This window comes from Sus scrofa, chromosome 12, assembly GCF_054392235.1.
Source record: "Sus scrofa isolate SSC_HxYL_T2T_F1_AM1 chromosome 12, Sscrofa_HxYL_maternal_Yorkshire_Landrace_v2.0, whole genome shotgun sequence".
Lineage (NCBI taxonomy): Eukaryota > Metazoa > Chordata > Mammalia > Artiodactyla > Suidae > Sus > Sus scrofa.
Window position 1 is genome coordinate 17,190,450 of NC_139394.1, and position 16,458 is coordinate 17,206,907.

At 51.5% G+C, this 16,458-nt stretch overlaps 1 protein-coding gene across 23 annotated transcripts in view; it reads right to left on the bottom strand.

Moving 5' to 3' along the window:
• The window catches only part of MAPT (microtubule associated protein tau), a 113,140-nt gene that overhangs the window by 31,403 nt on the left and 65,279 nt on the right, over positions 1-16,458 (bottom strand). For 11 of the 23 annotated variants that reach the window (XM_084984162.1, XM_084984163.1, XM_084984161.1 and 8 more), the window contains 2 exons: positions 10,569-10,634; positions 1,207-1,262 (listed from right to left, as the gene is read on the bottom strand). In XM_084984162.1, the coding sequence (XP_084840288.1) occupies positions 1,207-1,262; positions 10,569-10,634 (122 nt within the window). Of the gene's footprint in view, positions 1-1,206; positions 1,263-4,187; positions 4,494-10,568; positions 10,635-13,919; positions 14,007-16,458 lie in introns of all 23 variants that reach the window. The other 12 variants (XM_021066806.2, XM_021066800.2, XM_084984151.1 and 9 more) reach the window with 3 other exon arrangements.

Sequence of the window (16,458 nt, forward strand, 5' to 3'; positions counted from 1 at the left end):
CTCAGCAGCAACCAAGCCGGTCTTCTCAGAGCCTGCTTGTCTCTTCAGAATCCCGTGCTTCTGCTGTTTCCACTCCTCAGACTGCCTTTTCTCACCTCATCTCACCAACCCTCCTTCATGTCTCCTCCTCGGCCTGCCTTCCAGGTCCTATCTTTTAGGGCTTTAGCTTCTGCCTAAGGTTGGAGATCCCTTGCCTGCTCAACACTCCCTCAGCCTCATTAAGTAAACAGTATTTTCTAGACAGTGCTTAAATATACCTGTGTGCATGTGTATATATAGATACATATTTGCCAGCCTAGACCTGTGGTGGGAAGTATAAAGCGTGTAAAATTCAAACTTTATTGCAGAAAATTCAAATATACCTTCATTTACCATGAATGCCTTAATTAATTAATTTTTTTTGCTTTTTAGGGCCCCACCCCCAGCCTATGGACATTCCCAGGCTAGGGGTCGAACTGGAGCTACAGCTGCCGGCCTACACCACAGCCACAGCAACACAGGATCCAAGCCATGTCTTCGACCTACACCACAGCTCCTGGCAACACCAGATCCTTAACCCACTGAGTGAGGCCAGGGATCGAACCCGCAACCTCATGGTTCCTAGTCGGATTGGTTTCTGCCGTGCCACAACGGGAACTCCACTGAATGCCTTGATTTAAACTATGCTAATGCAACTGTAATTAGGAACATTAATTAATTCATTAATCTGCTGACTGCCCTTCCTGGGCATAAGTATCAATGGATAAATGCTGGAATTTTAAGTTTGCATAAAAACACAAAGCATCTTTTTTTTTTTTTTTTTTTTTTTTTTGTCTTTTTGCTGTTTCTTGGGCCGCTCCTGTGGCATATGGAGGTTCCCAGGCTAGGGGTCGAATCAGAGCTGTAGCTGCCAGCCTACACCAGAGCCACAGTAACACAGGATCCAAGCTGCGTCTGCAACCTACACCACAGCTCACGGCAATGCTAGATCCTTAACCCACTGAGCAAGGCCAGGGATCGAACCCGCAACCTCATGGTTCCTAGTCGGATTCGTTAACCACTGCGCCATGACAGGAACTCCAAAAACACAAAGCACTTTGAATGACAGTTGTACTTCAGTGACAAATGCTCCCCACATGTTCTATGTAAAGATTAATTCAGATACAAGGCACTGCTTCTTGATAAACTTGATGGTGGCAGAGAGGTTTCATGGTTTTGTCAGCTTACCTTAGTTTTTTTGTCATCGGGTCCAGTGCCGTCTTTGCCTTTACTGACCATGCGAGCTGATAAAATATAAAACGAGAATGTATGTTACAGCCATTAGAATAGTTCATGGAAAGTGGATGCAGTGAAGCTGATTTGTTGGGTTCTGTACAGCTGGGCCAGTGGAAACCCAGTTGATTTTCTTTCCCCTCAAATCCGTTAGGTCTCTCGTGGTTAGTATCAACACGGCACTCTGGGGTCATTGCTTGGAGCACCCTGACAAGAGGGGACACAGGCTGGCCGAGGGCGGGGTCATGCAGAGGGGAAGCGGAGGGAGTTGTTCCCGGCACATGTTGACACAGAGGCGGTCAGGGAAGGCAGACAGCACAGGCCCACCTCTCACAGGCTCCCTCCCTGTCTCTGCAGGGGTTAGGATCCCCCAGTTGGGGGCCAACCCCACTCCAAGGAGGAACATTAGGAAGCCCCAGGGCCGTGGATGGGGCAGCGCAGCCAGGTTCCGGTCCCCTGCAGGACCCCCTGCTCGGACGGCCACCCAAGGGCCAGGGGGAGTGGGCTGTTTTCCCAGAGCCTTCCCCTCACTAATGACCAGCCCCAGCTGGCTCTCTGACAAGCCCACCCCACCCCCAACCCTAAAGGGTCTTCTCATCACTTACATGCCCTGCTAAGGTGACTAATGATTGCCATTTCCCCAAATGAGCTGCAAACTAGTTACCATCAAACATCCTAGAGATAACCTCTGGATTTTAGGACCAAACCATTGACATTTTTGTGTATGGAAAGCCACACTCCTTGGACAAACTAATCGTCTTGTCTACCAGCATCTCCTCTAACTCACTCTTTCCTTCTGCTGTTGTTCGTTATTGAAAAGAGATAGGTTTTTTGTCTTTGACTTTGATATCATATTTCCCCTGCCCCAAGGACAATGGGGCTGCTTGCAGAATCTCACTGGTTACTGGACACCAGATTTCTAGAGTGACCAAGGCTGATGATCTAGCCCAGAGGTTTTCTTTTTCTTTTGTGTGTGTGTGTGTGTGTGTGTGTGTGTGTGTGTGTGTCTTTTTGCCTTTTCTAGGGCCACTCCCTTGGCATATGGAGGTTCCTAGGCTAGGGGTCTAATCAGAGCTGTAGCCACTGGCCTACACCACAGCAATAGTGATGCCAGATCCGAGCCGAGTCTGCGACCTATACCACAGCTCACAGCAACGCCGGATCCTTAACCCACTGAGCAAGGTCAGGGATCAAACTCGCAACCTCATGGTTCCTAGTGGGATTCATTAACCACTGAGCCACGACAGGAACTCCCATAGCCCAGAGGTTTTCAGACTTTATTTTGCAGCGGAATGATTGGGAAAGATTCCTAAAATACAGATTCCTAAAATACACCCTGAGACAGTAAGCCTAAGGTGGGGCCCAGGAACCTGTATTTCAGTAAAAGCCCCAGGTGGACCTGGTTCACCTCCTTTGCCCAGTAACCATCATCATTGATGGTACAAAAGCATCTCTAGGTCAGTCGGAAATGCATACTGTGTTTCCTTCTCAGAGGGTCATAAAGTACATTTGAATAGCAACGGCTGTGATGAATCCTGATGCAGCACACCCTGTTTAACTTTGCTTCACCTTTTTTCCAAATTAACGGACCATGGAACTCTTTTTTTATCCCTGGACATACCTATCAACATCCAGTGGACCAGTATTCAATAAAATGGCATTTCAGGAAACACTTGTAATCTGTCAAATCACAGTTACATTATTTTGGAATTTAGGATATTTTAAAATAGGACTTTTTTTTCTGTCTTAAATTTTAAATACAGGTTCCTTCATAACATTTCAGTTTTTGTGACAAGTAGAATCTAACCAACGTTTAACAGATGTCTTCTGTTGAAAGTTAAATTTTCTGGGGGGCATGAATTTCTGGGGGCTCTGAAAATAATTCTAAAATGTTACAGGAGCTAAATGTTTGAATGCATCCAACTAGTGGCTATGAGGCCTCCTCTGGGATATGTAAACTGACCCCTCTCTTTGACAGGACACTGAGGCCTTGATACTTGGGAGCCTCCCCTGCCACCTCTTCAGCTCCTGAAGGGCTGTTCCTGTCATGCTTTCCAGGGCCCAAGAGGTGACCAGGCTGAGACCCCTGCACAGGGACTGCCCAGGTTCTGCTGAGGGAGACGGAGGTGCTTTGGACAAGAAAGATTCTGTTTCTACTCACTGTCTCTCCTGCCACAAGGCAGGGTGGGCTGGGGGTGGGGGTTGGTGGGCCAGATGCTCAGCTGAGCCAAAGGCTCAGGTGGCTCTGGCCCGCCTCCAAATGCTTGTGTGTGTCGCCTGCCACCAGTGACGAGCAGCAAAAGATGGGCAGGTGCCCTCCGAGTCTCTGGGCTTGGAGGGCAGACTTAGGACTTGTGGTGGGCACTGTGGTGTACAGGGAAGTGCCTCTCAAAGCACATCTACCTAGATTCTGAACCTGGCTCTACTGACCTAGTACTCAGTGACCTTCAGCAAGGTACTCTACCTCTCGGAGCCTCAGTTTCCTCGTCTGCATATCGGGGCTAATTATGCCCACTTGGGAGGGTTGGGAGGGTCTCAGATAGTGAATCTGAGGCAAATAACAAGCCCCCCAAAGTGGGAGCAGCTGCTGTCCTCTCTGCAGAGTGCAGCTCCCCAACCTCCGGTGGGCTGGTGGACCCTTGTCCATAAACCAAGACGCCAGAGAAGTGAACGGGACAGAAGCACCAGGTGGGGTGTTGGTGACATGCAAACTGGCGGGCAAGCGTGAGAGGAGCAACCAGAGCCTGGAGGGCAGGAGGAGGCTGGGAAGGTGAGCAGAGGCTTAGGTGGCCAATTTAGTGGCTGTCCTGGGGTGGGGGTGGGGGCTCTGGAAGCGTGGCAGGAGCCGAGGAGGGGCCGAAGCTCAGTGGCAGTGCCTGCAGCCTGGGTGGCATAGGAGGTCGCCAGACAGGAGCAAAGGAGCTCAAGACACAGACCTTTGAGCTGAGGAACCCGGCTGACGGGCTTCCCCGGCAGACCAGCTGCAGGCTGCTTTTCAGATGCTTCTAGAAGGTCAGTCTTTTTTGTGTCCTCGCCCTCAGAGGGGCCCAGGGGCTCTCGTTCCTCTCCTGGGGCCCCGGGAAGTGCAGCCCCCTCCAAATCCACCTGTGGATGCCCCTGGTCCTTCTGCACATTGGCTTTGATTTCCACGTGGAACATGAACTCGGGGGGCCCATCATGCCTTTCCGCTGGGGGCCCCTCGCCGGGCCCATCGGGCTCTGAGACCTGGGTCTCTGCGGAAGCTTTGAAGAGGAAATCGACAGGGAGGGGGATGGCACCCTCAGCTGGGAAACTGGAGATGCCAGGGGCTTCTCTGGAAACTGCCTGCGGGGGTGGCCCGCCTTGGTCTGGGGGGCTCTGCAGACCTGGGGAGACGAGGGAGGGAGGCGAGTCCTGGGGCGAGGACTCATCAATGTCTCGGTCTTCATCCACCTCCTGGCTCCCCAGCCTCTCTTTGCCCCGCTTCCCCTTCAGAGGGAGCCCCTCCTGGGTCACGGCTCCCAAAAGCTGGTGCTCCAGCAGCTCAGAGCCACGGCGGCTGCCCTCTGTGTCCTCAGGTTCTGTCCCCAGAGGCTGATATGTGGCCTCTCGGGGGCCTTCAGGCAGGATGGGAGCCCTGGGCATGTTGGAAACGTGCTGGCCGGTCAGACCCGGGGTCCCCGGGTCCATGGCCTCACCTCCACGGTGCCCCGGCTCCCTGGGGAAGCTTTCCTGGACAACCTTGGCACTCTCAGGCTCCATCTGGAGATATTCAGGGGAGATGGGCTTCAGAAAGGCCAGACCCTCCTGGGCCCGCTCCCCTGGTTTTGGTCCCCACTCCGGGTGGGGCTCCTGAGGGCCTCCTGGTGGAGGAGGCGGTTGGCTGAGATGAAGCTGGGAAAGGCGGGAGATCGCCAAGACGGCTGCTTCTGGCTGCTTCTCCCCCAGAGGCAGCTTGGAGACCCCAGAAGCTTCTTGGCCGTGTCCAGTCTGGACCTGAGGGCTAAGCTCATCGGCCTGGGGCCTCTCAGGTGCTTCCCTCTGTTGGCCTGGAACGCTCCCCTCCTCTGGGTTTGAAGAGGCAGCGGTGGCAAAAGGTTAGCATGAGCGTGTTACGTGTTTAAGAGAGGGAACACACTTTTGAAAGAAGAAAAGTACATTTAAACGGCATCTCAAGCCCACCTACCCAAGAAAAAGGAGCCCAGGCTCTGGGCTCATCCTTGTTGCTTTTCTTTGCTCAGCATGAAAGCTGTCTTGGTCTATTGGCCACCAACTTGCTAGGTGACCCTGGGTGAGCACCTCCCACTTGGGGCCTCAGTTTTCTCATCTATAAAAGGGGGGAGCTCGGACCCAGTGACCTCCAAGGCCCCGTCTTGGGCTGGCATTATCCCTCTGCCTATGGTGGGTCTGGTTGAGCTCTGAGCACGCCACGTACCCTGGGCTGCCTCGTCCTTACCCCTCTAGCCACACAAGTGTGCCCTCTTCTTCAGGGACATGAGCCTTCTGAAGACTGCGGCTTTGAGCTGGGATGTGGCCAGAGTGCACTGAGAATCTCCTTCCTTCTTACTCTCTCTCGCTTCCTCTTTTCTGCTGAATGAAACCTGCAGGTGCCTACAAACCCAGCCTGGCAGATTTGGAAAACCCAAAATGTATCCTCATCAGAGACTTTACTAACAGACCAGTCATCTGACCCCTATAAACAGAACATGGCTCAGGTTTATCCAGGCCGTGGATTATGGACCTCCTTCTGCAGAAGGTGAGGCAGCCGCCGTGGCAGTACAGGGCTCTGCACAACAAAGACGTAGCTGACCCACGGGGTCCGCAGCTTCGCCCCATCACTCAATGTGCTGTGTGCCAACCCGGCGGTGGAAGGACACTTTACGTTTTTCTGCTTCATTCATGTACATTCATGAGAATTCCTCCTGAAAGTATCTGACTGTGAATCAAGCACAGGCGACTTAGGCCCTTTGGTTCTCCTAATAAACGTCCTGCATTTTTTAAAACTCCCAACCCTTCGAATATCCTACCAAGTTCCAGAGGACAACTCCACAGCTCCTTTCTAAACAAAGCCTGAAACCCCAAAGGATTCGGGGGCTTGGAAGAGAAAGAGACTGGATGAGGGGGGAGGAGGGAGGTGGGAGAACGCAGGTGTCCACACACAAGGGTAACACGTACTGGTCCCTCTCGCCCCAACCCAGTCGGAGTCTGTGTAGTTGTCCCCTGGCCCCCGACCGAGAGGCCCGGGCCCCCTCACCTCCCATCCCTGTGCCGGGGCCTCGAGCTCACAGTCTCACTCATCTCATGTTCCTAGAATGGCCACAGAGTCTGCCACACGGCTGGGGATCAAAAAATGAAGGCGTTTCAGGAAAACATGCTGCTTTCTGCCTTCCTCTCTGGGGCACCTCGCTGGGGCGCTTTCTCAGTCTCGGAAGAACAGCCCAAACACCAGAGATGCGGGAAACAAGCTTGGCAAGAGGCAGGCTGAGCAGGTGCCTCAGAGCCACGACTTCTCAACCAACTGCTCAACAGTCCTTACACCCCTCTGACAGGCAGGTAGTTCTCCAGAACCTTCCGAAAAAGCTTTCCTCCCAGAGCTTTCTAGAAATTGCTCTCGATGGGGGCTGTCACTGCACTCTGATATATGGCAAGACTTTATTTTTTATTTTTGTCTTTTTAGGGCCGCACCCATGGCATATGGAGGTTCCCAGGCTAGGGGTCCAATCGGAGCTGTAGCCACCAGCCTACACCACAGCCACAGCAACACCAGATCCTTAACCCACTGAGCGAAGCCAGGGATTGAACCTGCATCCTTGTGGTTATTAGATTCGTTTCTGCTGAGCCACGAGGGGAACTCCATACTGCAAGACTTTAAAAGACCCTCATTAAAGAAGAGGCAAAGGCCCAAACATAACAGTGAACATACCTTGAGAAGTTATCAAAATGTGACTGTACTGTGTGTATGAGTGTGTGTGTGTCTGTTTGAGAGGGTGGGGAACCTGACATGATGCTATTATGCTGCTGGAGGAAGGAGCCAGGCCAAGAGAATATTCTATTCAGCTCCCTGAATACTGCAAAGTGCTTAGTAAATATTAAAACATAGCCATCACCAGGGTAGGGTCCCAGGTAAATAATATCTGGGCAAACACATTTCAACGTCCTCAGGAGTGCAGCTACACTGTGCCCCTCAGCCTCCTCAGGAGGTCTGGTCCTGGTGACACTCAAGGAAGAAAGATCCAGCCCGGGCGTGAGTGAAGCTAAGATGGGTAGGGGCTTCCCACATCTCACGCTCAGCCCACTGCAGCTCCATCCTGAAACATCTGTTCTGTCTTAGTGCCTCCTGGACATAGGCTGCTAGAGGTTTTCCTTCTGCAGCAGGAAAGCAAGAAGAGACCTAATTTCTGTGCTTTGGTGTACACAGCTCTGCCTAAATCTGCTTGTTTTAGAACAAAAGAGACTGCAGACCTGCGGCAGATAGAATGTGTTTGTGAATCACCTTTCACAAGGTGCCACTGGAGTGGGCTGGGCCTGGCCGTTTGGATCAGCAGCCCCAATCAAGACGTTAAATATTGGCCTTGGGAACAGAGGTAGAAATCTCTGTGTGGGAGTTCCTGTCATGGCTCAGTGGTTAACAAATCTGACTAGGAACCATGAGGTTGCGGGTTCGATCCCTGGCCTTGCTCAGTGGGTTAAGGATCTGGGCGTTGCCATGAGCTGTGGTGTAGGTCGCAGATGCAGCTCAGATCCTGTGTTGCTGTGGCTCTGGCGTAGGCCAGTGGCTATAGCTCCGATTCAACCCCTAGCCTGGGAACCTCCATATGCCGTGGGAGCGGCCCTAGAAAAGAAAAAAAAAAAAAAAAAAGAAAAGAGGAGTTCCCGTCGTGGCGCAGTGGTTAAGGAATCCGACTAGGAACCATGAGGTTGTGGGTTCAATCCCTGCCCTTGCTCAGTGGGCTAACGATCCGGCATTGCCATGAGCTGTGGTATAGGTTGCAGACGCGGCTTGGATCCGGCATTGCTGTGGCTCTGGCGTAGGCCGACAGCTACAGCTCCGATTAGACCCCTAGCCTGGGAACCTCCATATGCCGCGGGAGCGGCCCAAGGAATGGCAAAAAAAAAAAAAAAAAGAAAGAAATCTCTGTGCGTTCTGAGATTTGGTGCCAATTTTCCATTGCATATATTACTTAGTGTTCATCTTTACCTCTACATGATTCTAGGCCAGTGTCAGGAAAACTAAAAATTCAGTTAGCACAAAATTAAGTTCTTAGCAAAGTTGCCTGAAATTTTTGGTGTATGGCATGTGTTTTAGGGGCATGGAGACAGAGCCTGCAATAAAAGTTTGTCGAAAAACTCAGATTCACTTCTTTTTGTGGAAAGAGGTAATCATTTCCAGAGGTTATAAAAACATCTAATTTTACCTAAAAGCTGAAAATCGTGACTTAAAAGAAACAGGAGTGTTGGAGTTCCCATCGTGGTGCAGTGGTTAATGAATCCGACTAGGAACCATGAGGTTTCGGGTTCGATTCCTGGCCTTGCTGAGTGGGTTAAGGATCTGGCATTGCCGTGAACTGTGGCGTAGGTCACAGATGCGGCTCAGATCTTGCATTGCTGTGGTTCTGGTGTAAGCCGGTGGCTACAGCTCCAATTCGACCCCTATCCTGGGAATCTCCATATGCTGCGGGAGCGGCCCTAGAAAGGACAAAAAAATTTAAAAAAAAAGAAAAGAAGCAGGAGTGTCTACAGCCATAACACCCTGAATGCACCTGATCTTGTCTGATCTAGGCAGGGTCGGGCCTGGTTACTACTTGGATGGGAAACAGGAAGCAGGATTCTAGTTATTTAACACACAGACTGAGGTTCCCTTTATAATGATTGTCCTTTCTAATATTTTTTGAAGCCCTTTGTAAGCCCAAGAACAAAAACACACCTTTCTGTGCCCTGTGCAATGAGAAACATTAGCCCGCTATGGGGCAGGGAGTCCTGGGGAGCAGAAATGTGTATTTAGGCTTCAAAATACCCTCAAGGGATGGCTTCCTAGTAGGGTTGCCAGATAAAATATGGCATTAAATTGAATTTGAATTGAAAAAAAAAAAACCCTCAAGAGATATTTCTTCAGGGCCCAGAGTCTTCCTAAAGCCAGATGGCCTCAGTGGTAGCACTAAATGTTGAACAAACACCAAATTGATTTCTGGAATTAAAGTACAGTATCTTGGAGTTCCCGTCGTGGTGCAGCGGAAACGAATCTGACTAGGAACCATGAGGTTGCATGTTTGATCCCTGGCCTCGCTTGGTGGGAAAAAGATCTGGTGTTGCCATGAGCCATGGCATAGGTTGCAGACGCGGCTTGGATCGTGTGTTGCTGTGGCTGTGGTGTAGGCTGGCAGCTGTAGCTCCAATTCGACCCCTAGCCTGGGAACCTCCATATGCGTGGGTGCAGCCCTAAAAAAAAAAAGAAAAAAAAACGAACAGCATCTTCTCCACTCTCTTACAATCTAGAAGCTTCTACATTATACAATAGATTCTCAAGTTCATTTATGCAGCAAATGATAGAAAACAAACCCAACCAGGTTGTATCACAGGTCTCTATTTCCTAAGATAAAGAATCTCTAGGATTTAAAAAATTAAGTTCTTAAAACACTTGTGCCCAGTGATTACACAAAGTTGCTTTTCTTGAACAAAGAGGTTTTGGTCCCTGAGAAGAAATCATAACAAGATTTGAAGGTTGCACAAAAGAAAGTTGAAAAGAAATAGCTGGGTGGACAAAAATGGGCGAAGCTTTGCTCCCAGGATAGGCCAGAGGGCAGCCTACAGGGGGAATCATTCATCATACATATTTGCATTTCTGGGTTTTTTTTTTTTGTTTGTTTGTTTGTTTTTTTTGGCTGCCCTGCAGCATATGGAATTCATGGGCCAGGGATCAGATCTAAGCCACAGCTGTGACCTATACTGCAGCTATAGCAATGCCAGATCCTTTAGCCCACTGTGCCGGCCGGGGATCGAACCTGTGTCCTGGTACTGCAGAGACCGTGTGGATCCTGTTGGGCCACAGTGGAAACTCCTGCATTTCTGCTGGTCACTGATTCTCACCTCCCCAGGCTGAGCAAGGGCAGCTTCTTTCAGAACACTAAACACCTTGGGAATGACTCAGAAGTGGCTAAAAGAGCAAGCACTCTTTCTATATCTGCATACCCCATCTTCAATAAAAACCAACCGCTAAAGGTCTGGGCCCATGAATTAAGTCCCAGGTCCAAATTCTCCTTTCAGGGTGGAGTCCATTGACGGTTTCCATCTCCCTCGCCCGACCCCTAAGTTGTGCATGGTAGGCAGCCTAGCCCACTGACCTTGGGTCACATGTCCAGCAGCTTGGTCTTCCAGGTTGGGGGTGTCTCCGATGCCTGCTTCTTCAGCTGGTTTATGTGTCAGCAAATGAAGAAGATAAAAGCAAAGACAGTTAGAAAACTTTCAGGACAGGCACACCTTACCAGCACCAAGGCGCTACACCTCTGGCTCTTTGCAAATGTGACTGCTGGGGATGTCGATGAAAATGGTTCACTAAACACACCCACACACCTTACAGGTGACACAATCTAGCAGGGAAGACCTCCACAGCAGGCCCAGAGTCCTCAGGACTGCACCCAACAAAGGTCTGTCCAGGACGGGAGAGGTTGGAGAAGCAATTCGCTGATCGGCCACTGCTGTGGGAGCAGAGCCCCAGCCAGCGCTCCCAGGGGGCAGAAGGTGAGGGAAGGATTAGGCGCAGGCTGGGGAGTCTGGCTGGGGGTCGCACCCAGGTGCCACCATTACTTATCCTCGCTGAGCCTTTGTCTCCAACTCTAGAACGCTGAGGTGAGGGTACTAGCTCGTCCTGGAGGAGAAGGGTGAGGGGTCATACAAAATTGTGCGAATGTGTTCAGCAAAGAGCTGGCTGTACCATAGTTGCCCCCACGTGGTTCAGTTTCTTTCCTCCAACTACTGGGCAAACCCTTTTAACCTCAGGTTCAGAATAGGTGCTGCCTGGAGGTCAGCAGTGTCAGTGAGCAGCTTTCGGGGTGTCTTAGGCTGCTGCTTAGGTTCATCCCAGACAAAAAAGGCTGAGAAAAAGCTCTCGATCACATCAACAATGGTACCACAATCAATAAGTTTTCATACAACACAAATTTATGCATCACGAAAAACATCAAGACATGGGGAGTTCCCGTTGTGGCCCAGCAAAAACAAATCCAACTAGGAACCATCAGGTTGTGGGTTCCATCCCTGGCCTTGTTCAATGGGTCAGGGATTGGTGTTGCCTTGAGCTGTGGTGTAGGTCACAGATGTGGCTCAGATCCTATGTTGCTGTGGCTGTGGCTATAGCTCCGATTCAACCCCTAGCCTGGGAACCTTCATATGCCGCAGGTGTGGCCCTAAAAAGGAAAAAAAAAAATCAGGATATGGCTGCAAGACAATGGCTACAACTGTCCAGAAGAAAGAGCCTCTAAGGCAAACAGGCCACACACTGACATGCAGTGACCCCATGACCCCAGAAGAGCCAATATGCCCTGATGGACAGTGACAGAGAAGGGCCACCACCCCGAGAAGTGCCCACCAGTTGCTGGCTGGGTCAAGCGTCTTTTCCCCTAGACCTGAGATGGTCTCTCCACCTAAACTAGAAATGCCAAGTTGCCACCTCTTGCCACACGGGTCCATGTGGAGAACGTGGAGGAAGCAAAAGAAAGACTCCCCGGGTGGCTGGACAGATGCATGAGGGCCTTGTAAACATCCAGCCCACTGGCCGGCCCAGGGCAGTTGTGGCGAGGGGTAAGGGGCCAGCAGTGGGTTCAGGCAGCTCCCTCACTGCCAGTTCATAGGCGTGAACACCACTGGATCCCATGCAGGTGACACTGTGTGGTCTAGGAGGTCTAATGGTGACAGTTCCATGTCACTTGGCAAGAGATGACTGTCTGGGAAGCACAGCTCCAAGAAGAGATTTGGTTTGAGTTTCTGAGAAGGTTACAGAAGAAAGGCTCCGAGTGACAGCAAGTCCAGCTGAATGACACAGCGTCCAGGTGACAGAGAACTCCAGGAGGCATGCCGGATGATGTAACTGCCATGGCACTGGGAAGCCCTTTGCCTTCTCGTGCCGACACAGTGTTGCGCTATCCTGGTCCTCGCGCACATCAGAAACTGATGCTGCTGACATCTCTGGTGCCCCCTGATCCCAGCAAATGAGACGCTCAGAGAAGCCAAAGGAGAGAGAGGGTGTGTGACTATGTCAGGGCCATCACAATTCTATATGGCCTCTCTCTTCAGAGTGAGGGACTTCTGGGCGGATGATGTATGGGGGGGGGGGGCATCTGGAAGGATTCAAAAAAGGTCCCCCTAGGGAAAGCATCAACTTTAAACACCTGCAGACTGTGTGGAGTCAGCTCACAGCAATGCTGATGCAGTAAGAACTTTCCTGGCCCTGCCCGGTCCTCACCCCCTCGCCAGTCCCAGAGGAAGGGCCGCAGCTTTGACTGTTACACGGGACTGGACATCCTAATCAGCGTTTGCAGACTAGATTTTGTGACTGGAGGTTAAAATGCTTTTGATTACTGAGGAGTGATCGAAAGTCAAGGGTTGGTTGGAGGTTTCCTCCCAGGCAGGGAAGAATTTCTCCACCGAGAGAGTCTGAAGGGACAACAGGAGACAAAAGCCAAGTCACCCGTGATCTCATCTCATGAGTCGTTTGTTCCACGGCCTTCAAAGACCTTTGCTGTCAAGGATGTAGCTTCTAGAACACCCCCCTCCACCCATCTCAGAAGAGCACCTTGCAAAGCAGAAAATCCTTGGATGTAGTAGTTTCTCAGCCCTGCCTGGGCGTTCTCAGCACACACGTCCCTGGGAAAAGGCTGCCGTAAGCTCCATCTTTGGGGAGAAAAGAAAACTCCTGCGGTGGACATGGCCTCTGCGCTCCATGGCTGGGGAAACGCCGTCCAGAACTCTTCTGCATTTCTTGCTGAGCACCCTTCAAATCATCAAGCCAGCAGCTGGAGTCCTCGCGTAAGCCCAGTGCAGGGGACGTGCGGAAACGACAGTCAGGTCTCCCGGCTGCACCTCCTGCTTCCTCAGGGCCTAGGCAGCTCCCGAGTGACTCTGGTGGTCCCGACTCCAGTGCTATTCCTGGTCAGTTCCCTGTCTGGGCTACTCCTCATCATCTGTGTTGACCAGACAGTCTTGTCATGTCTACTGGATGCTGATAGGTTTGAAGATAGTGTTAAAACAGGTGCTGGGTTACATGGCTGAGTTCCTCAGGGGCTGTCCAATTACGATCTTCCAAAGGTATGGGTCAGCCATCTGGACGCCGCTGCATCCTATCAGGAGCTGTTTACCCCCTAGGAAGTGACCCTGTCGCTGGGCAGAGTCCCAGAAGGAAGGTGGACTGACCTCGGGGGCGAAGGCAAGACCTGCCACCAGCCTGCCTTGGAGAACTCTCTGGAGCTGACTGAGTCACGGGGAGGAACAGCCAGGAGGAATCCAAAAGGTCCTCTCTCCTCTGGGAGGCTGGTGGGCAGCCACAGAAGCAACAGGGCATCAAGCTCAGAACAACCCAAGATTCCCAGAAGCTGGCGTCCACCCACATCCCTACCTCACTTGGAGATGGGTGCAACCCCCCACGTGCATCCATCCTCCAGAAGGTGAGCAGGGCATCCAGCCCTGGGAGTCACCCTCACCTGTGGTTCCTTCTGGGATCTCCGTGGGGGGCTGAGCGGCAGCCTGTTCGCCGGGGGCTCCCTCATCCACTAAGGGCGCCGTCACGTCTGGAAACCACCAAGAGTCACCTTAGGGGGCCGGGATGAGCCGGGCCATGCCCCTCACCTTTGCTCTTTGGGGATACAAAGATGCAGGGATGGGGAGGTGGGGGGGGACTCAGCCACATGCAAAAGAGCCAGCCCGATGAAGCAGGGCCCAGAGCCGCGCTCCTGCCTGACATCTGCCCAGGTAGCACAATAATATTCTGTTTGAGTGGCACCCACTCGTGAGACCCCAGGCCATCTGCCAGGAAAGCCAGGGCAGCCCGCCTGTAAACACTGCATGGAAAAGGAATGCCAGGGTCACAAGTGTTTTTAAGGAAGAAATGTTGAAAGTCAGATGACTGGCCACAGACGGTTGACCCTCACGGTGGTGTAAAACAGGAGAGTGGGACTGGGACTAAGGCAGTACGGGAGCTCTGGGGTTCAGGCTGGAGTCTATGGTTCTGCTGGGAGGCTGGCTTTGGGAAAATCCTGTGTCCTCTTCAGGCCTCAGTTTCCTCATCTGCAAAATGGGAGGACCACTGCCAGGTGACCTCCACATTGTCTTCCAGTTCTAATCCCTCTGTCTGCCGAAGCCCATGACCCGTGGTTAAAAAGTACAGACCCCCCCCACCCCACCCCGGTGTCGTTGAACAGCCCAGCCCTGTCTGGAGTCAGGTGCTTGACAAGGCCCACAGATGGATCCAACTTGAGGGGAGAGGCTGGAGGTAAAGATCCATCCTCAGGAGTTGCTGTCGGTCTCTCATCAAGGTGAACACTTCCGAATTGGCATTCCTTCCCGAACAGGGCCCTGGCACACTCCCAGGCCGTTCTGGGCAAACGTAAGGAGTTTTCAGCTTTGAAAGCTTGCCAGGAGCCTGAGTCAGGTCAGTCAAATGGAGTCCATTTCATTAACAGTTGTCTTGGGAACAGCCTGGCAGAGCTCAGCAGACCCCTACCACTCCCTGTGGAGTGAGAGCTGATGCTCTTGGGACCCACATATGTACTGGATCCAGACTACAGCAAAGCCTGGCTGGTAGATTCTTCCAGAATACTGTTGATTTGGAAGGTTGGCATAAAATCTGGCATTAGTGCTTCCAGACTGTCTCAGGGAGGTAAGCAACTTGAAAAACGGTCCTAACAAGATCAGCAGGCTAGGTCTTGCGTCATCATTGGCTTTAAGAAGGAGAGCAAAGAGAATCTGGTCTGGTAGTCTCTTCACTTGGTTAAGAACCTCAGAGGTCGGGGGTGGGCAGGGCAAAGTGGGGAAGGGCTACATCCACTGTATCCTCCATGGATGTGCCCTTATGCCAAGCAGTTGGCAGGCACTTGACAGCCACTTTGTGAATTCACCTAAAGGTGGACGCCTGGGGAGATAATGGGGCCAGGTTCTCATCAAAGCCATGGACAGGGCCTGGAGACGTGCTAAAAATAGAACCTTCGAAAGATTGGAGAGATGGAGAAGCAAACACTGAAGACTGGTTACTCAAAAGCCATTGTCAATGTCCTTCTCCCTTGATTTCTCCTACTAAAGAGAATGAAAAGCAAAATGCTCAATGTCCCAGACTCCTTTACAGCCAGAGGTGGCCACGAAACCCAATTCCGGCTGATGAGACATAAATGGAGTCGGTCAGGTGGGGCCTGCAGAAAACTCTGGCTTTACTAATAAAAAGGGAACATGTTTGGTTTCAAGGCCCCTTTGACCAGTTGGCTTGGCTTCTTTCTTCGTGTTTTGAATGTAGAAATGATGCCTGGAGGTGCAGCAGCCATCTTGTAACCATAAAGCAACAATCCAGCCATTAAGGATGCCACAAGATAAAGACAGAAGAGCACTGATAGCACTGGGAAACTGCTGCCCAAGTCCAGACATTTCCTTATGTGAGACAAATAAACCTGTTCACATATATGTCACAGTTAGTTGGGTTTTCCATTATCTGCGACCAAACACAGTCTGGACTGATATGGATTGGAACCAAGAGAAGTCATTCAAAAATCAGGACCAAGGAACACTACGGGAAATACATGAAGAGTTTTACAATAACCTAGGCACCAAGTTCCACAGAGGACAGGTTAGAAGAAGGGCTGGAACTAACACCATGGCCAAGGTCCAGAGGCCCAGGCCAAGCACAAGAACTAAAACAAGAACAGTCCCAAAGTGTGAGCTTGGAGATAATGCACCGACCTGCCTCTTTCCTCAGCCAAATGGCTGCTTCAGGACCTGGTGGCTCATGAAAGAAGAGTTAAGTGGGTGGGGGCTTCTCCAGGCATTTGAGGAGGACGATGGACACAGAGCAGAGGCTTTGTGGAGCTGTGGGTAGGCCCTGCTTTGCCACAGATTCCACCCTGTTCAGGTGCAGCTGCCTCAAAGCTCACACATGATGAAGCTGCCCCTACCTGGCACTAGCAAGCAAGGGATCAAAACAGAGCATGATTCGGGGCCTGAGCCTCATCCGGCAAAGCACTCAGCGAGCATCTCTCT